General features: G+C 41.1%; 1 protein-coding gene across 1 annotated transcript in view; it reads right to left on the reverse strand.

Annotated features, from left to right (window-relative positions):
- The window catches only part of LOC110162886 (FRAS1-related extracellular matrix protein 2-like), a 254,137-nt gene that overhangs the window by 57,993 nt on the left and 177,096 nt on the right, over positions 1-19,048 (reverse strand). Inside the window, 5 exon segments of the mRNA XM_055166709.1 lie at positions 4,492-4,622; positions 8,129-8,311; positions 9,917-10,081; positions 14,178-14,375; positions 16,725-16,934. Of these exon segments, the coding sequence (XP_055022684.1) occupies positions 4,492-4,622; positions 8,129-8,311; positions 9,917-10,081; positions 14,178-14,375; positions 16,725-16,934 (887 nt within the window).

Genomic DNA, 19,048 nt, shown 5'->3' on the forward strand with positions numbered 1-19,048 from the left:
CCTGGCCTGGTCACGGTCTCAGTCCTGGTCTGGTCCCGGTCTCCATCAGGGTCTGGTCCCGGTCTCAGTCCTGGCCTGGTCACGGTCTCAGTCCTGGTCTGGTCACGGTCTCAGTCCTGGTCTGGTCCCGGTCTCCATCTGGGTCTGGTCCCGGTCTCCATCAAGGTCTTCATCAAGGTCTGGTTACGGTCTCAGTTCTGGTCTGGTCCCGGTCTCCATCGAGGTCTGGTCCCAGCCTCAGTACTGGCCTGGTCCCGGTCTGGTCCCAATCTGGTCCTGGTCTCAATCACTGTCTGGTCCGGGTCTGGTCCCAGCCTCAGTCCTGATCTCATTCTGGTCCCGGTCTGGTCCTGGTCTCAGTCCTGGTCTCAGTCTGGTCCCGGTCTGGTCCACGTCTCAGTCCTGGTCTCAGTCCTGGTCTCAGTCCTGGTCTCAGTCTGGTCCCGGTCTGGTCCCGGTCTGAGTCCTGGTCTCAGTCTGCTCCCGGTCTGGTCCACGTCTCAGTCCTGGTCTCAGTCCTGGTCTCAGTCCTGGTCTCAGTGTGGTCCTGGTCTGGCCCCCGTCTCAGTCCTGGCCTGGTCCCGGTCTAGTCTCGGTCCCGGTCTGGTCCCGATCTGGTCCCGGGCTCAATCACCGTCTGGTCCTGGTCTGGTCCGAGCCTCAGTCCTGGTCGCAGTCTGGTCCCGGTTTGGTCCCGGTCTCAGTCCTGCTCCTGTTCCAGGTCCTGTTCCTGGTCTCAATCCTGGTCTCAGTTCTGGTCTGATCCCGGTTTCCGTCCTGGTCTCGGTCCTGGTCTGGGTCCCAAACCTGGTTCAGTCCGTATGCGGCGCAAAAGTTCGACATCGCAGTTTAAGTCACGTGAACGAGAAACAAACATGATCCGTTTTTTCCATTTTTCATTTAAACACAAAATTGAAAACTGAAAAAACAAATCATTATCTGTTTTTTTATTTTGGTTTTGGAGACAAATAATGAAGAAAATAGTTGTTTTTTCGTTTTCTTATTTTTGGTTTTATATTGAAAAACGAATAAACGAATGATACACGGATTTTTAGGCCACGTTAGAATGTTGTTTTGTAGTTTTGTTTCACGAAAAAACAACCCCAGGTCTGTTTGTGATGAGGAAACATTCTCACATAGATCAGAAAATAACACGAATGGACGTTTAAAAACAAGCTGTGGACATACTGAGAAATTCAAAAGCAGCGGGACTGAAAATCAATAGCGATGTGACTTTTGGCTCTTTTATGGGATCGGATCTTTTTGATCTGTTCATTTCAAAGAGCCGTTCAAAAGACGGGCTCTTTTTATATTTATTTACATGACAGAAGCTAATGTGAGAACTCATTTAATCTACAAACTATTCACAGAGAGCGATAACCCAAGGCTCAGATCTGTTTAAAATAGTTCAAACTGAGAGTGGGAGTCAGTTCACCCTTTGGATTTATGCATGTTCTAAATAAAACTTTGCACTACAGTAATAATGATTTAAAAACGAACTGTGTTTTTGATAGGAATGTAACAATAACCAAAATATCCTGACATCGTATCGTCAGAAGTCTCATAATAATATCGTGGACCATCACAATACGTCGAATCTCAAGTCTCTTTGTTTAAATTCATTGTTACGGTGCAGCAGTAGGCGAGTTTCATTGTTGCATGCTGGGAATTATTTTGGTCGGCGGCAAGAAACACTAATTCAACATGACGGACGGAGCGAGAAAGCACGTAAAGGGTATTGATCCCGGTTATTTATCCACTCTAACGACAGAGGACCCAAGACGATTTGACCAGAAATTGGTCATAAGCATCGATGGAGCCAAATCACCCTTTTCAACCCCGACAAAAGGTGGACCAAACCAAATTTCTGGTCAGAATCGCCAACTACCTGGACAAATATTCACTTCGGCGATATCCACAATGACTTGGTGGAAACTCCTGGGCCATTCACAGCAGAAAAGATGAAAACCTCCAAGAGTCTCGATGTGTTGTTGAACTTGTTGGAGTCCACGGTTTGTTAGGATCTTCTACGTTTGCTCTGCAATGTTTGAAAGTCGTTTAATTCACCGTTAGCGGTTCTTTTCACTCAGAACACGAAAAAGACATTTTCCTTCTTCCGTGCTTCTATTTCTGCATCCGATAATGCAGCAGGAATTTACCATTATCGGGATAAATACGCGAGGTTACGCACTGTGTTTGACGCTATCGTGTTTCTTGCCTCCGACCAAAATATTTCCCAGCAGCAACGCGGGCTTTTAATAACAATGACGTCAGCTGAAACTTGCCTATAGCAAAAAGAAAGAGGGAACTACATAGACCATGATCCTTTGCTCTGTTTTAGTCCAGTTTACACAATGAAAGCGTTATTAAGAACTTTTAAATCTTAACTCTTGGTTTAGGACAGAACCAAAGACTTGTGAAGGCATTTTTAAAGGAAAAGTCGCATATTTACAGTTTTGTTAGTCTCTACAAAATATCATAATAAATATTGTACCGTGAGATGCGTGTCGTGAAAATATCATATAAAGAAATGTGGATAGTGTCACATCTCTAGTTTTTGGTAGAGTGCTTTTCCTTTAACCACCTTTATTCATTTTGCATTTGGATCAAAACACTGTGTAATAGGCTATGTTCAGGCTGCAGGGTTCAAAGCACAATTCAGATTTTTTGGTGAAATCTGATATTTTTGCGAGGCTGTTCACATTTCCAATTAAATCCGACTTGTATGTGAACTCCAGTGTGAACTTTAAACGCCCCAAAAGTGTCCTGCATGCACACTGGAGGACACGACGATGTCATACGAAGCGAGCGTGCTCAGTGTTTACGGAAGTCACATAAAAACTGGGTTTGTCTCCCAAAATACGGTCCAGTTCTTCGTAAAATGGACAAGTTACACGTCCACGGCCACTTTGTTTGTTTGAGTCTTTAGCCTCCTTGTATTTGGATCGCAGGCTCTTTATTTTTCATTGAAATTGGAGCCAGGACCGACTGTAGCTGCGAAATCATTTTTTAAAAAAAACACCCGGTTCCGACCCCTTCAATTTGGCCTGAATACAACGATTCCCCCAAATATGAATAAACTCGCCAATCTCGTTTTTCCTCCATTAACTAGACTCTGAGCCTGATGTGTAGGTGAGATGAATGTGACCTGACCGTTCAGACTGAAGTCGCGTGTCAAAAGATCGGATATGTATCGGTTTTAGGAGAACATTTCCAAGTGGCCTGGGTCACATTTGAAAAAATCTGATCTGTGTCGTCACGTAGGGGTGAAAAAATTGGATTTGGGTCACTTCAGGCTGCAGTCTGAACGTAGGCCTTTTAACAACATAGTAGGTGTTATTAAATGGTAAACTGGTCAGACTTTTATACGGTGCTTTTCCACATTCAAGACACTCGGACGGTTTTAGTAATTACAATTTATGTAAACTAATGAAAGCTAAGAGAACGTCTGGTTAGTGTTGGCAGTTCAGAGTCGTTGATATTGTTTGATATTTCATGCTAATGTTTGATAATCTTTCAATTGTGGATGTTTCATTGTGTTTTAATCCATGTTTGAATCAAAAGAATTTAATCCATGGTGTTTAAATGTCATTTTTCTATATATATATACATTTTTATGCACAATGATAATGTAAAATTTTTTATGTATTCATAAGGTGGAGGCTTTGATATAAGCCCTATTGGGTTTTTTGCCTCTTCCGGCACCTACTTTTTATCTAGTGTGTTTCTTTTTATTGTCATGTTATATGTGCAAAATAAATAAATAAATAAATAAACAATATAATATTCTGAATGTAAAAGAAACAGAGAACACATGATCCTTTGCTCTGTTTCAGTGCTTAATAACAATGAAAAAACTGATATTAAGCACTTTTAAATCTTAACTCTTTGGTTTATGACAGAACCAAAGACTTGCCAAGGCATTTTTAAAGGAAAAGTAACATTATTGCAGCATTTTGTGACAGTTTTAGCCTCTATAAAATATCGCAATAAACACTGTATTGTGAAATGCATATCATGAAAATATCGCACTGAGAAATGAACATAAAATTAAATAAAAATCTTCTTTCTGCTCCTTTTCATTTCTTGTATGTTTGATGTTGTGACACTGTTGATGCTTTTTATACTTTATGAATGAAATAAATAAACAAATAAATAAATAAATAAGAAATTCAGATAATGTCACATCTCTAGTTTTGGTCGAGAGCTTCAACCTTCAACCACCTTCATCAAAACATTGTGTAATATTGGCCTTTTAACAATGTAGTAGATGTTGTTAAATGGTAAATGATCAGATTTTTATACAGCGCTCTTCCACCTTGATACATGTCAACAAATGAAAGCTAACAAAACAATAAAATGTTCTAAAAAGTAAGTTGTGTGGTTTACCTCAAAGCTTCACCATGATCTCTTTAGACGTTTATGACCACGACTAATCCTCGGTAATTCTCTTGAGTAGTTAAATGTTAAAATGGAAACTAAAAAGCTCACCTTTGTCTCAGCGACCATGTTCTCGTCGGGTCTGAGGTGCACAGTGAAGGCCTCTCTCATCTCCCTCACCCCGTCGTACAGAACCTCCACCTCCACGTAGTGCACCGTCTCTCCGTCTTTGAACACGATCTCTGAAAAAGACCGAAAATGTCGTTTAACGCAGCCCGCGACTCGCCTTTTGTTAAACACTTTACAATACAGGCAGTCACAAAGAATAATACAAAGCTATAAAACAAAAAACAACAAAAGACTAACAGTATTTTCCGGGCTATTAGACGCACTCTTAAGCCTCTAACTCCATCAAAAAACGACCGCGCGCCGCAATCCAGAGCGCCCCATACACGAATCCACTCAGGTGTCCCAGCACGACTTCAGTAAACTACAAAGCCGCACCACCCGCAGCCAGTGTTGGGAAGGTGACTTTTAAAATGTATTCCCCTACAAATTACAGATTACAGACCCCAAAATGTAGTTTGTAACGTAATCCATGAAATTACTTAAAGTGAATAACGTAATCTGAATACTTTGGATTACTGGATATTGTCATGGTTTTTAAAACGACATGAATGTACCGACCACATCCTGAAAATTCTTGTTTGTTCTTTTCAAATTGTCTGTTGAGCCCAAGTCTCCATGAACAGGTAATTTTTTGCTGTAGAGAAGCAAAGAGTAGGATATCTGAACATAAATAGTTTTTATCTGCTAAAAGAAAAATAAAAAGTCCAGTCTTTCCTTAACCATATTAAAAATATTGATAGAGAAATGATTTTTATATGAAATCACTGCTGCCTTCAATTATGTCCACCCTAATGTTATTAATAAAATAAAATAAAATCACTTTCAGTACAAACAGAAAGGCGCCAGCCCAGTAAAAATCTGTAATATTTGATGTTTTTTATTCAAAATGATGCAGAATCAGATTCTTAACAATGACAATTACTAACGACATCGTCCATTGTGTGACTGACGCCACCAACGTTAACAAGACGTTTACGTGGCTCTTACTGCCGCATTCTGTTTCTGACAATGAGCGGAATTATCGAAATAAAACAAAAAAATGGGATATAGCCCAAAATGTGAAAACAGTAAAATACCGCCATGTAATCCATTTATTTTAACAAAGTAACTGTAATCCAATTACCACTCACTGAAACAGTAATTTGTACTCTGATTACGTAACTCCAGTACATGTAATCTGTTACTCCCCAACACTGCCCGCAGCGCACACAAACACACACGGAGCAGACAGCGAAAGCACAGCGAAAAACACCCGCAGACACACTCATCCTTCCACGCCGACGAGGAACGGAACGGAGGAACGAACCGAAAAAGCGAGTGCAACGTGCCACTTCTAGACACAACTGAACAACTGAGTCACTGCGAACACGCCGACAATCCAGCGGTCCCAGACAGCACCTCCCTACACGCCACAACTGAACAAAGCCCAGAGTCACCGTGAACGCCACAAACAAACAAAAACCACTGACCCATCACACTGTTGTGTTTCGTTAAGTCCAGTGCGGTTTATTTGTGAAAAAAGTTTGAAAATAGACCATTTAATGACAGTGCGTCTTATAATCCAGAGCGCCTAATAGTGCCCGGAAAATACGGTATTCAATAAAATCTATAACTGTGTGTATGTGTTAAATATTATACAATGTAATTTCTGGACCATAGTCTGTATAAAGAAGTGGACTCAGTGAGTGTGACGTCACCAGTGTTGGGAATAACGGTGCTACTTACAGTGCTACATTTTTGGTAATGGAGTAATCATATTAATTACACTCTCCATAGTTACAACACTGTTATCGTAACAGGGAAAACAATGTGGCACGTTACAGTTGGGTTGAAAGAGGCGCCGCGGTGTCAGGCTTCATGCAGCGGACAGACAAACATCATCAGCAGAAGAGAGGAGAGCGAAGGACGGAGCAGGGACAACGTGATTGGCTAAAAAGTTGGGTGGGCGGAGTCTCTGCTCACGCTGCCTTGTTGTTTCTTTCCCACACACTTCAGTTAAATTAGATAAACTCAATGACGAGCCAAGGACATTCAAAGGCAGCGTTTTCATACTGGAAATACCGACAATATTTCTCCCTCATTGAAATAAAGGGCAAGAATGTGTATGTTAAATGTAACTGTGTCCTGGGGAAAAAAAAAAAGTCGAACGCGTCGAACTTGAGTCTAATGAAGCGCCTCATACCGTGACATTCAACACGCCTCTCGATGCTGTTAACCCCGGCCCCCGGTGCAGAAGTGAAGATGGAGATGGAGCCACTGTATTAAAGTCAAACTCGATTTTTCAGACAATTGTACATATGAAAAATAACTAGATAATTACTTTGCTAAGTAATTGATTACTTTTACAGCATCGTCACTGAGTTATTAACTCAGTTACTTTATGGGGAATGGTTTGTAATGGTAACTAATTACTTTTATAAAGTAAAATGCCCAACACTTGTCAGCAATAGCATTCAGCACAGTCAAATGAAGCTTATCGAGGCCGGTAGTTATAGGAGTGAATTTGAAGCCGCGTTACATATTACAAACAGTGTTGGGGAGTAATGGATTACTTGTACCAGAGTTACGTAATCAGAGTACAAATTATGAGTAACTGTATTCAGTTACAGTTTCTGTTTAAGTGAGTGGTAATTAGATTACAGTTACATGGTTGAAATAAATGGATTACATAGAGGTATTTTCCTGTTTTCACTTTTTTTTTTTTTTTTTTTTTTTGGTAATTCCACTCATTGCCGGACACTAAAGCAGGACTAAACCAGGTCTAAAACCAGGTCTAAACCAGATCTAAACCAGGACTAAACCAGGACTAAAACCAGGTCTAAACCAGATCTAAACCAGGACTAAACCAGGACTAAAACCTGGTCTAAACTATGTCTCAAACAGGAGTTAACAGGACTAACTCATGCTGCATGGACCGTGTCTCCTCCTCTTCTATCAATAATATTTTTAATTTGGTTCAGTAAAGTCTGGGCTTTTTTATTTTCTTTTAGCAGACAAAACATCTTATGTGAAGATTTCCTAGTCTTTGCTTCTCTACAGCAAACCAAGTAATCCAAAGTATTCAGATTATGTTACTCACTTTAAGTAATTTAATGGATTACGTTACAAACTACATTTTGGTGTATGTAATCTGTAATCTGTTAAAAGTAACCTTCCCAACACTGATTACACATAGGAATTTATTTATACAGACAAAGCAGCTAAATAAAAACACCAGGGTTCAGGGAGTGACCTTTCAGATCAGAATGTTATCTATGTTATACTCCTACCTTGTTATATGTGGTATACTGTGTCGTACTCTTACCCTGGGATATGTTTCATACTGTGTTGTACTCTTACCCTGGGATATGTTTCATACTGTGTTGTACTCTTACCCTGGGATATGTTTCATACTGTGTTGTACTCTTACCCTGGGATATGTTTCATACTGTGTCGTACTCTTACCCTGGGATATGTTTTATACTGTGTTGTACTCTTACCCTGGGATATGTTTCATACTGTGTTGTACTCTTACCCTGGGATATGTTTTATACTGTGTCGTACTCTTACCCTGGGATATGTTTTATACTGTGTTGTACTCTTACCCTGGGATATGTTTCATACTGTGTCGTACTCTTACCCTGGGATATGGGGTGGTAGTCCTCTCCGGAGGTGGCAGATCCGTCCTTGGTGTGCACCCGGACCACGGACACTTTGGAGGTGTCCCCCAGACGCTGCACTGGGACCCTGAGCACGGACACCTGCCCACTCTCCCGGGGCTCGCTCACACTGAACTTGGTCTCTCCAAAACGGATGATGGACTCTGAGGAACACACACAGTAATATAACTATAACTACTTCATTATACTTTTACAATGCACTTTTACATTATGACATTAAACAGCTCTACTTTACATTTATTAATTTACAAGTGGTTTTATAGCTCAAAAATGCTTAGAAAAACATTTTGACTGTGAGTGGGGTCGCCTCTTCACAGATCTGACTTATAATTTGATCTGATTTGGTCTCCATGATGATAGAAAGGTTTAATGCAATACTGTGAAATATTTCAGACAAAGCAGTAACATTTCCATGGACAAAAGCATTTGACCTTCACCAGAAAAGTTACACCATGCACTTTTACTAACTATGCTCAACTTAGTAATATTTTTACAATACATTAGGATAGAAGAGAGTCAGCTGAATAATTAAAATGCATTAAAGGTTTTTTGTCCAATTATAGGCATTTTAATTCGGCCTGGTGGAAATACATCTCCATGGAGACCGGGAGCTTTCAAAACCTTCACTAGAAAAGTTACCTGTGCACCAAAGCAGCACTGGCAAAAGTCATTTCTGCTTAGAAGAATACTGAATACTGATCTGAAGTGTGCAGTTTTGAATACTAGATTACTGAGTTGGTCAGTATTATTTGATGCTTTTAGAGCAGACATGTCAGACTCAGGCCCGGGGGCCATGATTGGCCCGCAAGATCATGTCAAATATGTATTAGAGCTGACCTGCCGGCTATAGATAGAGACTATATATGGAGACATTATTTATTTAAAATTTTGTTATTATTTTACATTCTGCTAGTTCTGGATTCTGTGTTTAACCAAAATAATTATTAAGTATTTATTTTAATAAGAAAAGGTTTAACATTACATATCTCAAAAAAGCGAAAACATGCAGATGTTGTTGAAAGTTTGGCCCACGACTTAGTCTCAGTTTTTAATTTAGGCCCTCTGTGAATTTGAGTTTGACACCCCTGTTCTAGAAGTTTTTACAGCTTTCCATTAATTTTCTCACTTTGTGTAAAATGTTTTATTATAATTAAATTCAAATAAAATGTAAGTTATTAAAAAGATCCTTGAAAAGTCAAATACATCATCTCCCAAAGTAAATAAACCTTGATGAAAACTATTCAAAATCTCAGAATTTTACATTTTTGTCTCATTTTGCATTTCATTTTGCCATCGTAAAATGTGCTATCCTGATTCATCAGCTGGTTTCACTTCGTAGAAATTGTCTGACCTCGCAGCATTAGGATTTGTTCGCTCGACAGTAGGCGGGTACTTTTTGTATTAAACCAATTGCTGGTATTTGGTCGTGACGTATGTAATGCCCCAAGTTCCATAGGAAGAAGGGCAATAACGTCTTTTCCCTTGATAAAATTCACCAAACATTCTCTTTGTTCCAGCTTTAAATTCTCAATCTCGAGAATCGTTGCCAACAGAGAATTATTTTATTCCTTCTTTTTATTTATTTTTTATAGTTTATTGGGTTGTTTGCATCATTGTCTGTGTCTGTTTTTGTCTGCCTTCTGTATTGTTGTATTGTTCTTTGCTGCTTGTACAGCACTTTGTAAACCTTGTTTTTAGTGCTTTACAAATAAAGATTTATTATTATTATTAGAAGGTGCCGTTCTTACTGTCTGAGTCGTCTTTGATCTTGATCAGCGTTTCGTTCTGTTTGCCCACAGATGCCCCAAATGCAGACTGGCTCTTGGCAGTGCCCAGGACCAGCCTCAGCTCCTCCTCCTCCTCGTACTCTGTGTCGTCCACGATCTCCAGGACGCAGGGTTTCTCACGCTCTCCTGCAGGGGCACACACGCACAGGTTACATTAGAATGAAAGAAAGAAGATTTTTTTATTTTATTTAAGTGTCATGAACTCAGGTGCCCATTATTAAAAAAAAAAAAAGTCTGTCTTCATAAACACAGAACACAAAATCCAACAGACTCACTATATCTCACTTCTCAGGACACAGAGTCTTTTGTCTCAATGTCCAGGCCTTGTCCACAAAGGATACCAAACAAAACAATTTATTTTAACCAATTTAACCAATATTGGCCTTCAGACAGAGGAAACAAATCAGGGTTCTAAAGAAGGACAGAAGAGCTCATTCTCTCTCATTCTCCAAACTCCAAGTGAATGCGGTTATAAAATCGGGCTTTTATCATTTGAGGCTTTTATCTTAAATTAAACCTTTTTCATCTTTTAAATCATCTGAATAGGTCACGCACGCTTTTATCTCCTCTCGTTTAGACAATTGTAATGTACTTTTTTCCAGCATTAGTCACCACACACTTTCTCATTGATGTACGCCGTTTAACTAGAACAAAAAAAACGAAAGCGCATTACCCTGATTTTAGCGTCGTTGCACCGGTTTCCAGTTCGTTTTAGAGTTGGTTTTAAGATTTTATTGTTTGTTTTTAAAGCTTTGAATGGACTGGCGCCACAAAACGTCTCGGACCTCATCTAAATTTACTCCCCCAAGGACGCTCTGAGGTCTAAGGTCCAGCTCCAACTCGTGGGGCCAAAGACGAGACTTAAATTCGGGGGGACAGGACCTTTTCTGTGGTTGGGCCTAAGCTCTGGAACGCTCTGCTCCCCCCCCACGTCCAAACAGCGCCCCTAGTGGAGTGTTTTAAGTCTCGTCTTAAAAAACGCTTTTATTATCTGGCTTTTAACACAGCGTGAATTAAGTGGTCCTCTGTGTATTTTTTATTTTACTTATTTAGGCTCAGTCCACCTCAGTTTGAGTTAAAGGTTGTATAGAGGATTTTCCAAGGAACAAGAAATCCAGCGACTGTTTGTCCTTTTTCAAATGTTGCGCATGCGTGAAACCACCCCCCCTCCCCTACAGCTCCTACGTAGAAACGCCTCCTCCCTCCTCCTCCTTACGCCAGAAACAGGTTTGTTTACAGCCGGTGCGCTGCACATGACTTGTAAACAACTAACTACAGTGTTGGTTAGGCAAGACGGAGAAGTGAGGAGCGGGGGGAGCGGGTGTGCGCGGACATTTCGTTGCGCGGACGAGAAGTGAGGAGCAGGGAGAAGAGCGGAACGGGCAGCGGGGAGAGGAGCAGGAAAGGGGTGCAGAGAAGAGTGCGCGGAGATTCAGTGCGAATGAACTAGCTACAACACGCAGCAGCAAGCGGACTCTTTCTTTGCCTTGAAAATTACGTTTTCAGACATAGGATATCGCATTTCGTGTCCTGAAAAACGTTTGTCTAGCTCTTGGAAATAAAGTACGTTTTCATAATAAGCAGAAGTTTCCTGTCCAGGAGTAATTTGGCGACCAGTGCGTTCAGTCTTTAGACCCTGCGTCTGCTTCAGTCGCGCCATCGCTGGAATGAATCTACAAGAATCACCTTAGTTTGGCTTCGCTGCTTTTCCCCTTGTCTTCTTCTTTCAGCAACCTCAAAAACGGACTTTATTTTGCGGCGAACTGCTCCTGGATTCTTGTCGCCATTGCAACAAACTTTGTGCGAACTGCGAGGAAGATATAGGTCAAAAAAAGCCGCTAAGAACTGTTGCGTTGGTGGAGTAAACAGCGTCTGTGCGGCTTGCATCTGTGGACTGTGTGACAGTCGTACGTAAACCACGTACCGGCGGCGCAGGCAAGTCAGTTACGCTAGAAACGTAGGGAGTTTGATTGACAGCCTGTCAAGCTCACAGATAACGAGGCAGTGTCGTTATCTATTGGCAAATGTTTAGCCCCACCACGTCCAGAGTTGATGAATTTTTATTCTCTTTTTTTTGGTCATCATAATTACAAGGCTACTGCATCTCTATAATCTATCATTGACAACTTGAAACAAAAAAAAAATCCTCCATACAACCTTTAAACCCTACTTTGGCAAATTTTGATGAAACTTGCTATATAGGTAAATCATAGTAAGAAAAGCCAAAATTTCAACAGTTTCCAAGATATTGTGATTTAATTTTTTCACTTTTTTCGTGGTCGCTGAATTTCAAATTGCATTTACTCAGCAACTATTGGTCAGATATCAAAAATGAAGGTGTCTTTGGAAAGGGAAAGGCATTTTTTCTTAGAGTATATCAGCTTGAACTCTGTGTGTATAAATATATAGCTGTATACACTGAATGGATATTTGGCATGTCTTAAGATGGGGGTAAGTCAACTTCTAGGTAAATTTGTGTGAAAATAAAAAAGAAAACTCCTCCAGATTTTTTATATGTTGTAATGGACGTAAAGAGCTACATTTTTTCTATTGGTGTCGTTGAGGTCGGGCGTGTCCCTTATTGTCAATTTCAAGGTCAAAATATAATAAATATAAAAAAAATACATCTCAAAAGCACTCAAATGCCAAAAAAATGCCAGATAATACTCCCTACAACTGTACAACTCATCTTTATGTAGCAGATAATACTCCCTACAACTGTACAACTCATCTTTATGTAACAGATAATACTCCCCACAACTGTACAAGAACTCACCCCTAAGTAACAGATAATACTCCCTACAACTGTACAAGAACTCACCCCTAAGTAACAGATAATACTCCCTACAACTGTACAACAACTCACCCTATGTGTAAGATAATACTCCCTACAACTGTACAACAACTCACCTTATGTAACAGATAATACTCCCTACAACTGTACAACAACTCACCTTATGTAACAGATAATACTCCCTACAACTGTACAACTCATCCTTATGTAACAGATAATACTCCCTACAACTGTACAACTCACCCTTATGTAACAGATAATACTCCCTACAACTGTACAACAACTCACCTTATGTAACAGATAATACTCCCTACAACTGTACAACAACTCACCCTTATGTAACAGATAATACTCCCTACAACTGTACAACTCCCTTATGTAACAGATAATACTCCCTACAACTGTACAAGAACTCACCCTTAAGTAACAGATAATACTCCCTACAACTGTACAACAACTCACCCCTATGTGTTAGATAATACTCCCTACAACTGTACAACAACTCACCCTTATGTAACAGATAATACTCCCTACAACTGTACAACAACTCACCCCTATGTGTAACAGATAATACTCCCTACAACTGTACAACAACTCACCCTTATGTAACAGATAATACTCCCTACAACTGTAAACTAACAGATAATACTCCCTACAACTGTACCAACTCACTAACAGATAATACTCCCTACAACTGTACAACAACTCACCCTTATGTAACAGATAATACTCCCTACAACTGTACAACAACTCAGATAATACTCCCTACAACTGTACAACAATGTAACAGATAATACTCCCTACAACTGTACCACAACTCAGATAATACTCCCTACAACTGTACAAGAACTCACCCTTATGTAACAGATAATACTCCCTACAACTGTACAGCAACTCAGATAATACTCCCTACAACTGTACCAGAACTCAGATAATACTCCCTACAACCGTACAAGAACTCACCCTTACGTAACAGACAATACTCCCTACAACTGTACAGCAACTCAGATAATACTTCCTACAACTGTACCAGAACTCAGATAATACTCCCTACAACTGTACAACAACTCACCTTATGTAACAGATAATACTCCCTACAACTGTACCAGAACTCAGATAATACTCCCTACAACCGTACAAGAACTCACCCTTACGTAACAGATAATACTCCCTACAACTGCACAAGAACTCAGATAATACTCCCTACAACTGTACAACAACTCACCCTTATGTAACAGTAACAATAACTCTATGTTCAATCATCATTTCGTTTTTCCTTTCGACCTCTTGTATGTAGCTGATATATATTTGTATTTCTATATTTTATTTTTATTTGTACATTTACATAATTGTGCCTTATACATAACCTGCTCTCCTTGGCTAAACTAAACTGAAAACAGCTGCTGGTTGGTCGTGTGCGATCCAGACCTGGGAGGAAGGTGATGATGGAGGCGTCCGTGTTGGGTCTCTCTGTGAAGTCCATCATGACCTGAGCGGATCCCTGTCGGCTGTAGCAGCGCACACTGGAGCTGTGGCTCAGGTCCCCAGAGCGCAGCACCGGCACCGAGACCTGACCCGAGCTCTCTGACACCGAGTACAGCGCCGAGCCAAACTGCATCTCAGGCACTGCGCACAAACAAACACAAACATACACACATAAGAACTGTATTTATGAGTCTTGAAGTGCGTATGACAGGTTTTTATGATGCTCTAATTTCTACTTAAAACCTGTTGTAAATATAAATTATACTTTCACATGAATCAAGAACCAATTTGCAATGAAAAGTTGAAAAATAAAACACTCTGATGGCGTCACACCGGGGAGAATTCTAAACGTTTCGCCACAATTTACACACAAGAATTACTTTTATTTGTTAGTTTAAACATTATTTCAACAAAATAAAGGTGTTTTCTTGTGTTTTAATTAAGCAAATGATAACTTCTGTGCATTTTAGAGCAGTTTTGGCCCAACGTACTTTATGGTTGCTCAATAACACTTGTGATGTCATGATTTTTAACTAGAAAGTAAAATCTCTAGCCTGGTTAGTACTTGGATAAGAGATCACAGGGAAAATCTGGTGCCACAGTGGTCGTGGTTACAGTGGTTGGTGGCGCAGATTTACAAATTTACTTAGTTTGTACTTAAGCTGCCAAACAATGATTAAGAACAGTAAATAAAGCCACTAAAACACCATCTACACAGTTTAGTGGGGGTGAAAAAAGCATTTAGTGCAGGGGTCTCCAACCTGCAGCTCAGGAGCGACCACTAACTCTCCACCACGTTCCAAGTAGCTCGCCAAAGGATTTTGGAATTATACCACTGTGCTGAAGAACAAAAATTTGGTTAATTACCAGGACTAAACCAGGACTAAACCAGGACTAAACCAGGACTGAACCTACACCGTGTCAATATCGGATTATAAATATACACATGCCGCAACTGCAGAGCTGATCGCCAGGACTACACCAGGACTACACCAGGACTGAACCAGGACTGAACCTGGAGTGAACCTGGACTGAACCAGGACTAAACAAGGTCTAAATCAGAACTAAACCAGGACTAAACCAGGTCTAAATCAGGACTAAACCAGTCTAAACCAGGTTTAAATCAGGACTAAACCAGGACTAAACCAGGTCTAAACCAAGTCTAAACCAGGTCTAAACCAGGTCTAAACCAGGTCTAAATCAGGACTAAACCAGGACTAAACCAGGTCTAAACCAAGTCTAAACCAGGTCTAAACCAGGTCTAAATCAGGACTAAACCAGGTCTAAACCAGGTTTAAATCAGGACTAAACCAGTCTAAACCAGGTCTAAATCAGGACTAAACCAGGTCTAAACCAGGTTTAAATCAGGACTAAACCAGGACTAAACCAGGTCTAAACCAAGTCTAAACCAGGTCTAAACCAGGTCTAAATCAGGACTAAACCAGGTCTAAACCAGGTTTAAATCAGGACTAAACCAGGTCTAAACCAGGTCTAAATCAGGACTAAACCAGGTCTAAACCAGGTCTAAATCAGGACTAAACCAGGTCTAAACCAGGTTTAAATCAGGACTAAACCAGGTCTAAACCAGGTCTAAATCAGGACTAAACCAGGTCTAAACCAGGTCTAAATCAGGACTAAACCAGGTCTAAACCAGGTTTAAATCAGGATTAAACCAGGTCTAAACCAGGTCTAAATCAGGACTAAACCAGGTCTAAACCAGGTTTAACCAGGTCTAAATCAGGTCTAAACCAGGACTAAAACCAGGTCTAAACCAGGTCTAAATCAAGACTAAACCAGGACCAAACCAATGTCATTAGCATAAATATATATATACGCCTCAACCACCGAGCCAATCACCAGGACTACACCAGGACTGGACCAGGACTGGAACCAGGACTAAACCAGGACTAATCCAGGACTAATCCAGGACTTAGCCAGGTCTAAACCAGGACTGAGGACTCCAGCAGTGCAGCCTCTGAGCAGATCACCTCCGCTGATGGTTTTATGCAGTAAATACACTAAAGTCTCTCTCAGCCTGGTCTGACATCGTACTGGGAAATGTCACTTGTTTCCAGGGCAACGGACGTCCTGGACACATGTCAAGTAATTTACTCCCGTTCATCGTTCATTTGATTCACCTGACCTGCCTGAGTGTAATCAGTACCTGCCTGCATACCCGACCGTAAAATTCCAGAACATTAAAACCTGCTCATTTCAGCAACTATTTGCTCTACTTTACATTTACCTCGGTGTCGGTCTCTGGACAGTGGTTTATGTTTTATAGGCACACACAGGCTCCCTCTCTTTCTAATACTCGTCTCAATTTCTGTTAAAATGAGTAGCTCTCTGGCATTTTTGTTTTGTAAAGGTAGCTCACCGGAGGAAAAAGGCTGGAGACCCCTGATTTAGAGTTTAGTTTAGTTCATTTCCATACAGATTATAAAATACAGATGAGTCTAAACCTCTCCAGTAGACTCATTTTCCACTCACAGTCAGAGATGGAGTCGTTGATGGTGACGGTGGACTTGCTCGGCTGGCCCAGGATCCCGTTCATGGGCATCCTCAGCACCAGCTCAAACTTCTCGGGGCCCTCGAGCACCGGCTGGCCCAGGTCATCCAGGATCACCACCTTCACCTTCTGCATCATCACCCCCGGAGCGAAGTCCAGGCTACGGCTGATCCCCACGTAGTCCACGCCCGCTGAAAACACACAGACAGATACAGACAAAGTGGGGAAGGGTACAAAAAAAAAAAAAAACACATAATGGTCTAAAAAGAAGTTGTTATTAAAGGTGCATTGTGTAACTTCCATTAAGTTACTGTATTTTCCGGGATATTAGGCGCTCTGGATTATAAAACGCACTGTCATTAAATGGTCTATTTTCAAACTTTTTCACAAATAAACCGCAACGGACTTTAAACGAAACACAACAGTGTGATGGGTCAGTGGTTTTGTTTGTTTGTGGCGTTCACGGTGACTCTGGGCTTTGTTCAGTTGTGGCGTGTAGGGAGGGTGCTGTCTGGGACCGCTGGATTGTCGGCGTGTTCGCAGTGACTCAGTTGTTCAGTTGTGTCAAGAAGCGGCACATTGCACTCGCTTTTTCGGTCCGTTCCTCCGTTCCGTTCCGTTCCTCGTCGGCGTGGAGCGATGAGTGTGGCTGTGGGTGTTTTGCGCTGTCTGCTCCGCGTGTGTTTGCGTGCGCTGCGGGTGGTGCGGCTTTGTAGTTTACTGAAGTCGTGCTGGGACACCCGAGTGGATTTGTGTACAGGGTGCTCTGGCTTGTGGGGCGCGCGGTCGTTTTTTGATGGGGTTAGAGGCTTAAAAGCACGTCGAATAGCCCGGAAAATACGGTACCTTCAGACTAAAACCAGCAGCTTCAGGAACAGTTTCTTCCCCACAGCTGTTTCCTTACTGAACTCTATCCCCTGGTGAATGTCCATGCCCCCCACCATGTCACCCCCCTCTTCATCTCCCCCACGGACACTGAATATACCCTGTCCAATCCCTCCATCTAAACTGCATATACATATCACTAATGCTGTTTATCTCTGCATATCATGTTTACATATTCATATCTGACATTTGACATCTGACATCACTTCACTTATTTATAACATTCTGTATTTATACTTTATCTATACTGTTTATATATATCTTTACATGCATATTTATATTTTCTATAGCCAGCCTGTATATTTGTTCATAGTATAAACTGTTTTCAATACATCTGCTGATATATCCCCCATGAATATTATATCTAATTTCCTCCTGTTCATGCTGCTGTATTTATTTGTATATATTCACTGCAATCTACACTGTAATATACTGTATATTGTCTAGGGATGTCCCGATCACGTTTTTTTGCCCCCAAGTCCGAGTCTGAGTCATTTGATTGACAATGAACTAAGAGCAAAGAATAAGATCCAGGATGTGTAGGAGGGTCAGATTGTATTGATTTCATGTGTAGTATTTGGGCTGAACTTAGTGTGAAAAATCAAATGTCCAAAACTTTAATTTTATTCACTTTTCTAACTATGAACCATCATTGTTGAAAATCTTGACTTTTCACAGTCTGGTCTTGGAATGTGTAACTTTGTAAACTTAATGAACTGGACAAAACAGGAACCAGATCAGACCCTGAGACTCGACTCTGCACAATCTACAGTTTGTATATTTGATGTCATATGGAAGCCTGTGCATTACATTTGAAACATTTAGGCTCGTCTATGAAATAAATAATACAAAATCTTACCAAAAAAAATAAAAATGAGATGACAGAAGCCCACAGCCTCTCTCCCCCGCAACGCCCCCACATCCACAAACCCACAGCGGAGTGTGCACCGCAACATCGGTCCCACCGCTTCACGTCACTTTTCCCACCCTCCCCGCCAAAAGAGCCAACTCCATTGCACAACATGCAAACAAACAGCACCGTGTGATGACGCCGTCGGCTGTGCAGGTGTGAACACAGGCCACAGAACCACAGGTAACAGCGCCCGAGCACGACACGACCCAAAAGTCCAAGCGTGAGTGCACCTCTAGTACAGCAGGCGCTGGGGCAGAGAGTCATACTAAGTGGACGTCCCTGAGCAAATCCTGCGCCTCAGTAAAAAACAACAACAACAAAAAAAGCTGTGTGCTGTTTGTCCTGTGTGTTATAGATGTATATTATTTATCCGATACGTGATCGGACCGTAACAGCCGAGTCCGGATCGAGCCCGCAGATCGGATCGGGACAACCCTAATATTGTCTATATTGTACATACTCCACATTCTGTATATATCGCACTTACTGCTCTTTGTACTTCTGATT

This window comes from Boleophthalmus pectinirostris, unplaced genomic scaffold (genome assembly GCF_026225935.1).
Source record: "Boleophthalmus pectinirostris isolate CB_2022bp ecotype Guang Dong unplaced genomic scaffold, ASM2622593v1 HiC_scaffold_9, whole genome shotgun sequence".
Taxonomy (NCBI): domain Eukaryota; kingdom Metazoa; phylum Chordata; class Actinopteri; order Gobiiformes; family Gobiidae; genus Boleophthalmus; species Boleophthalmus pectinirostris.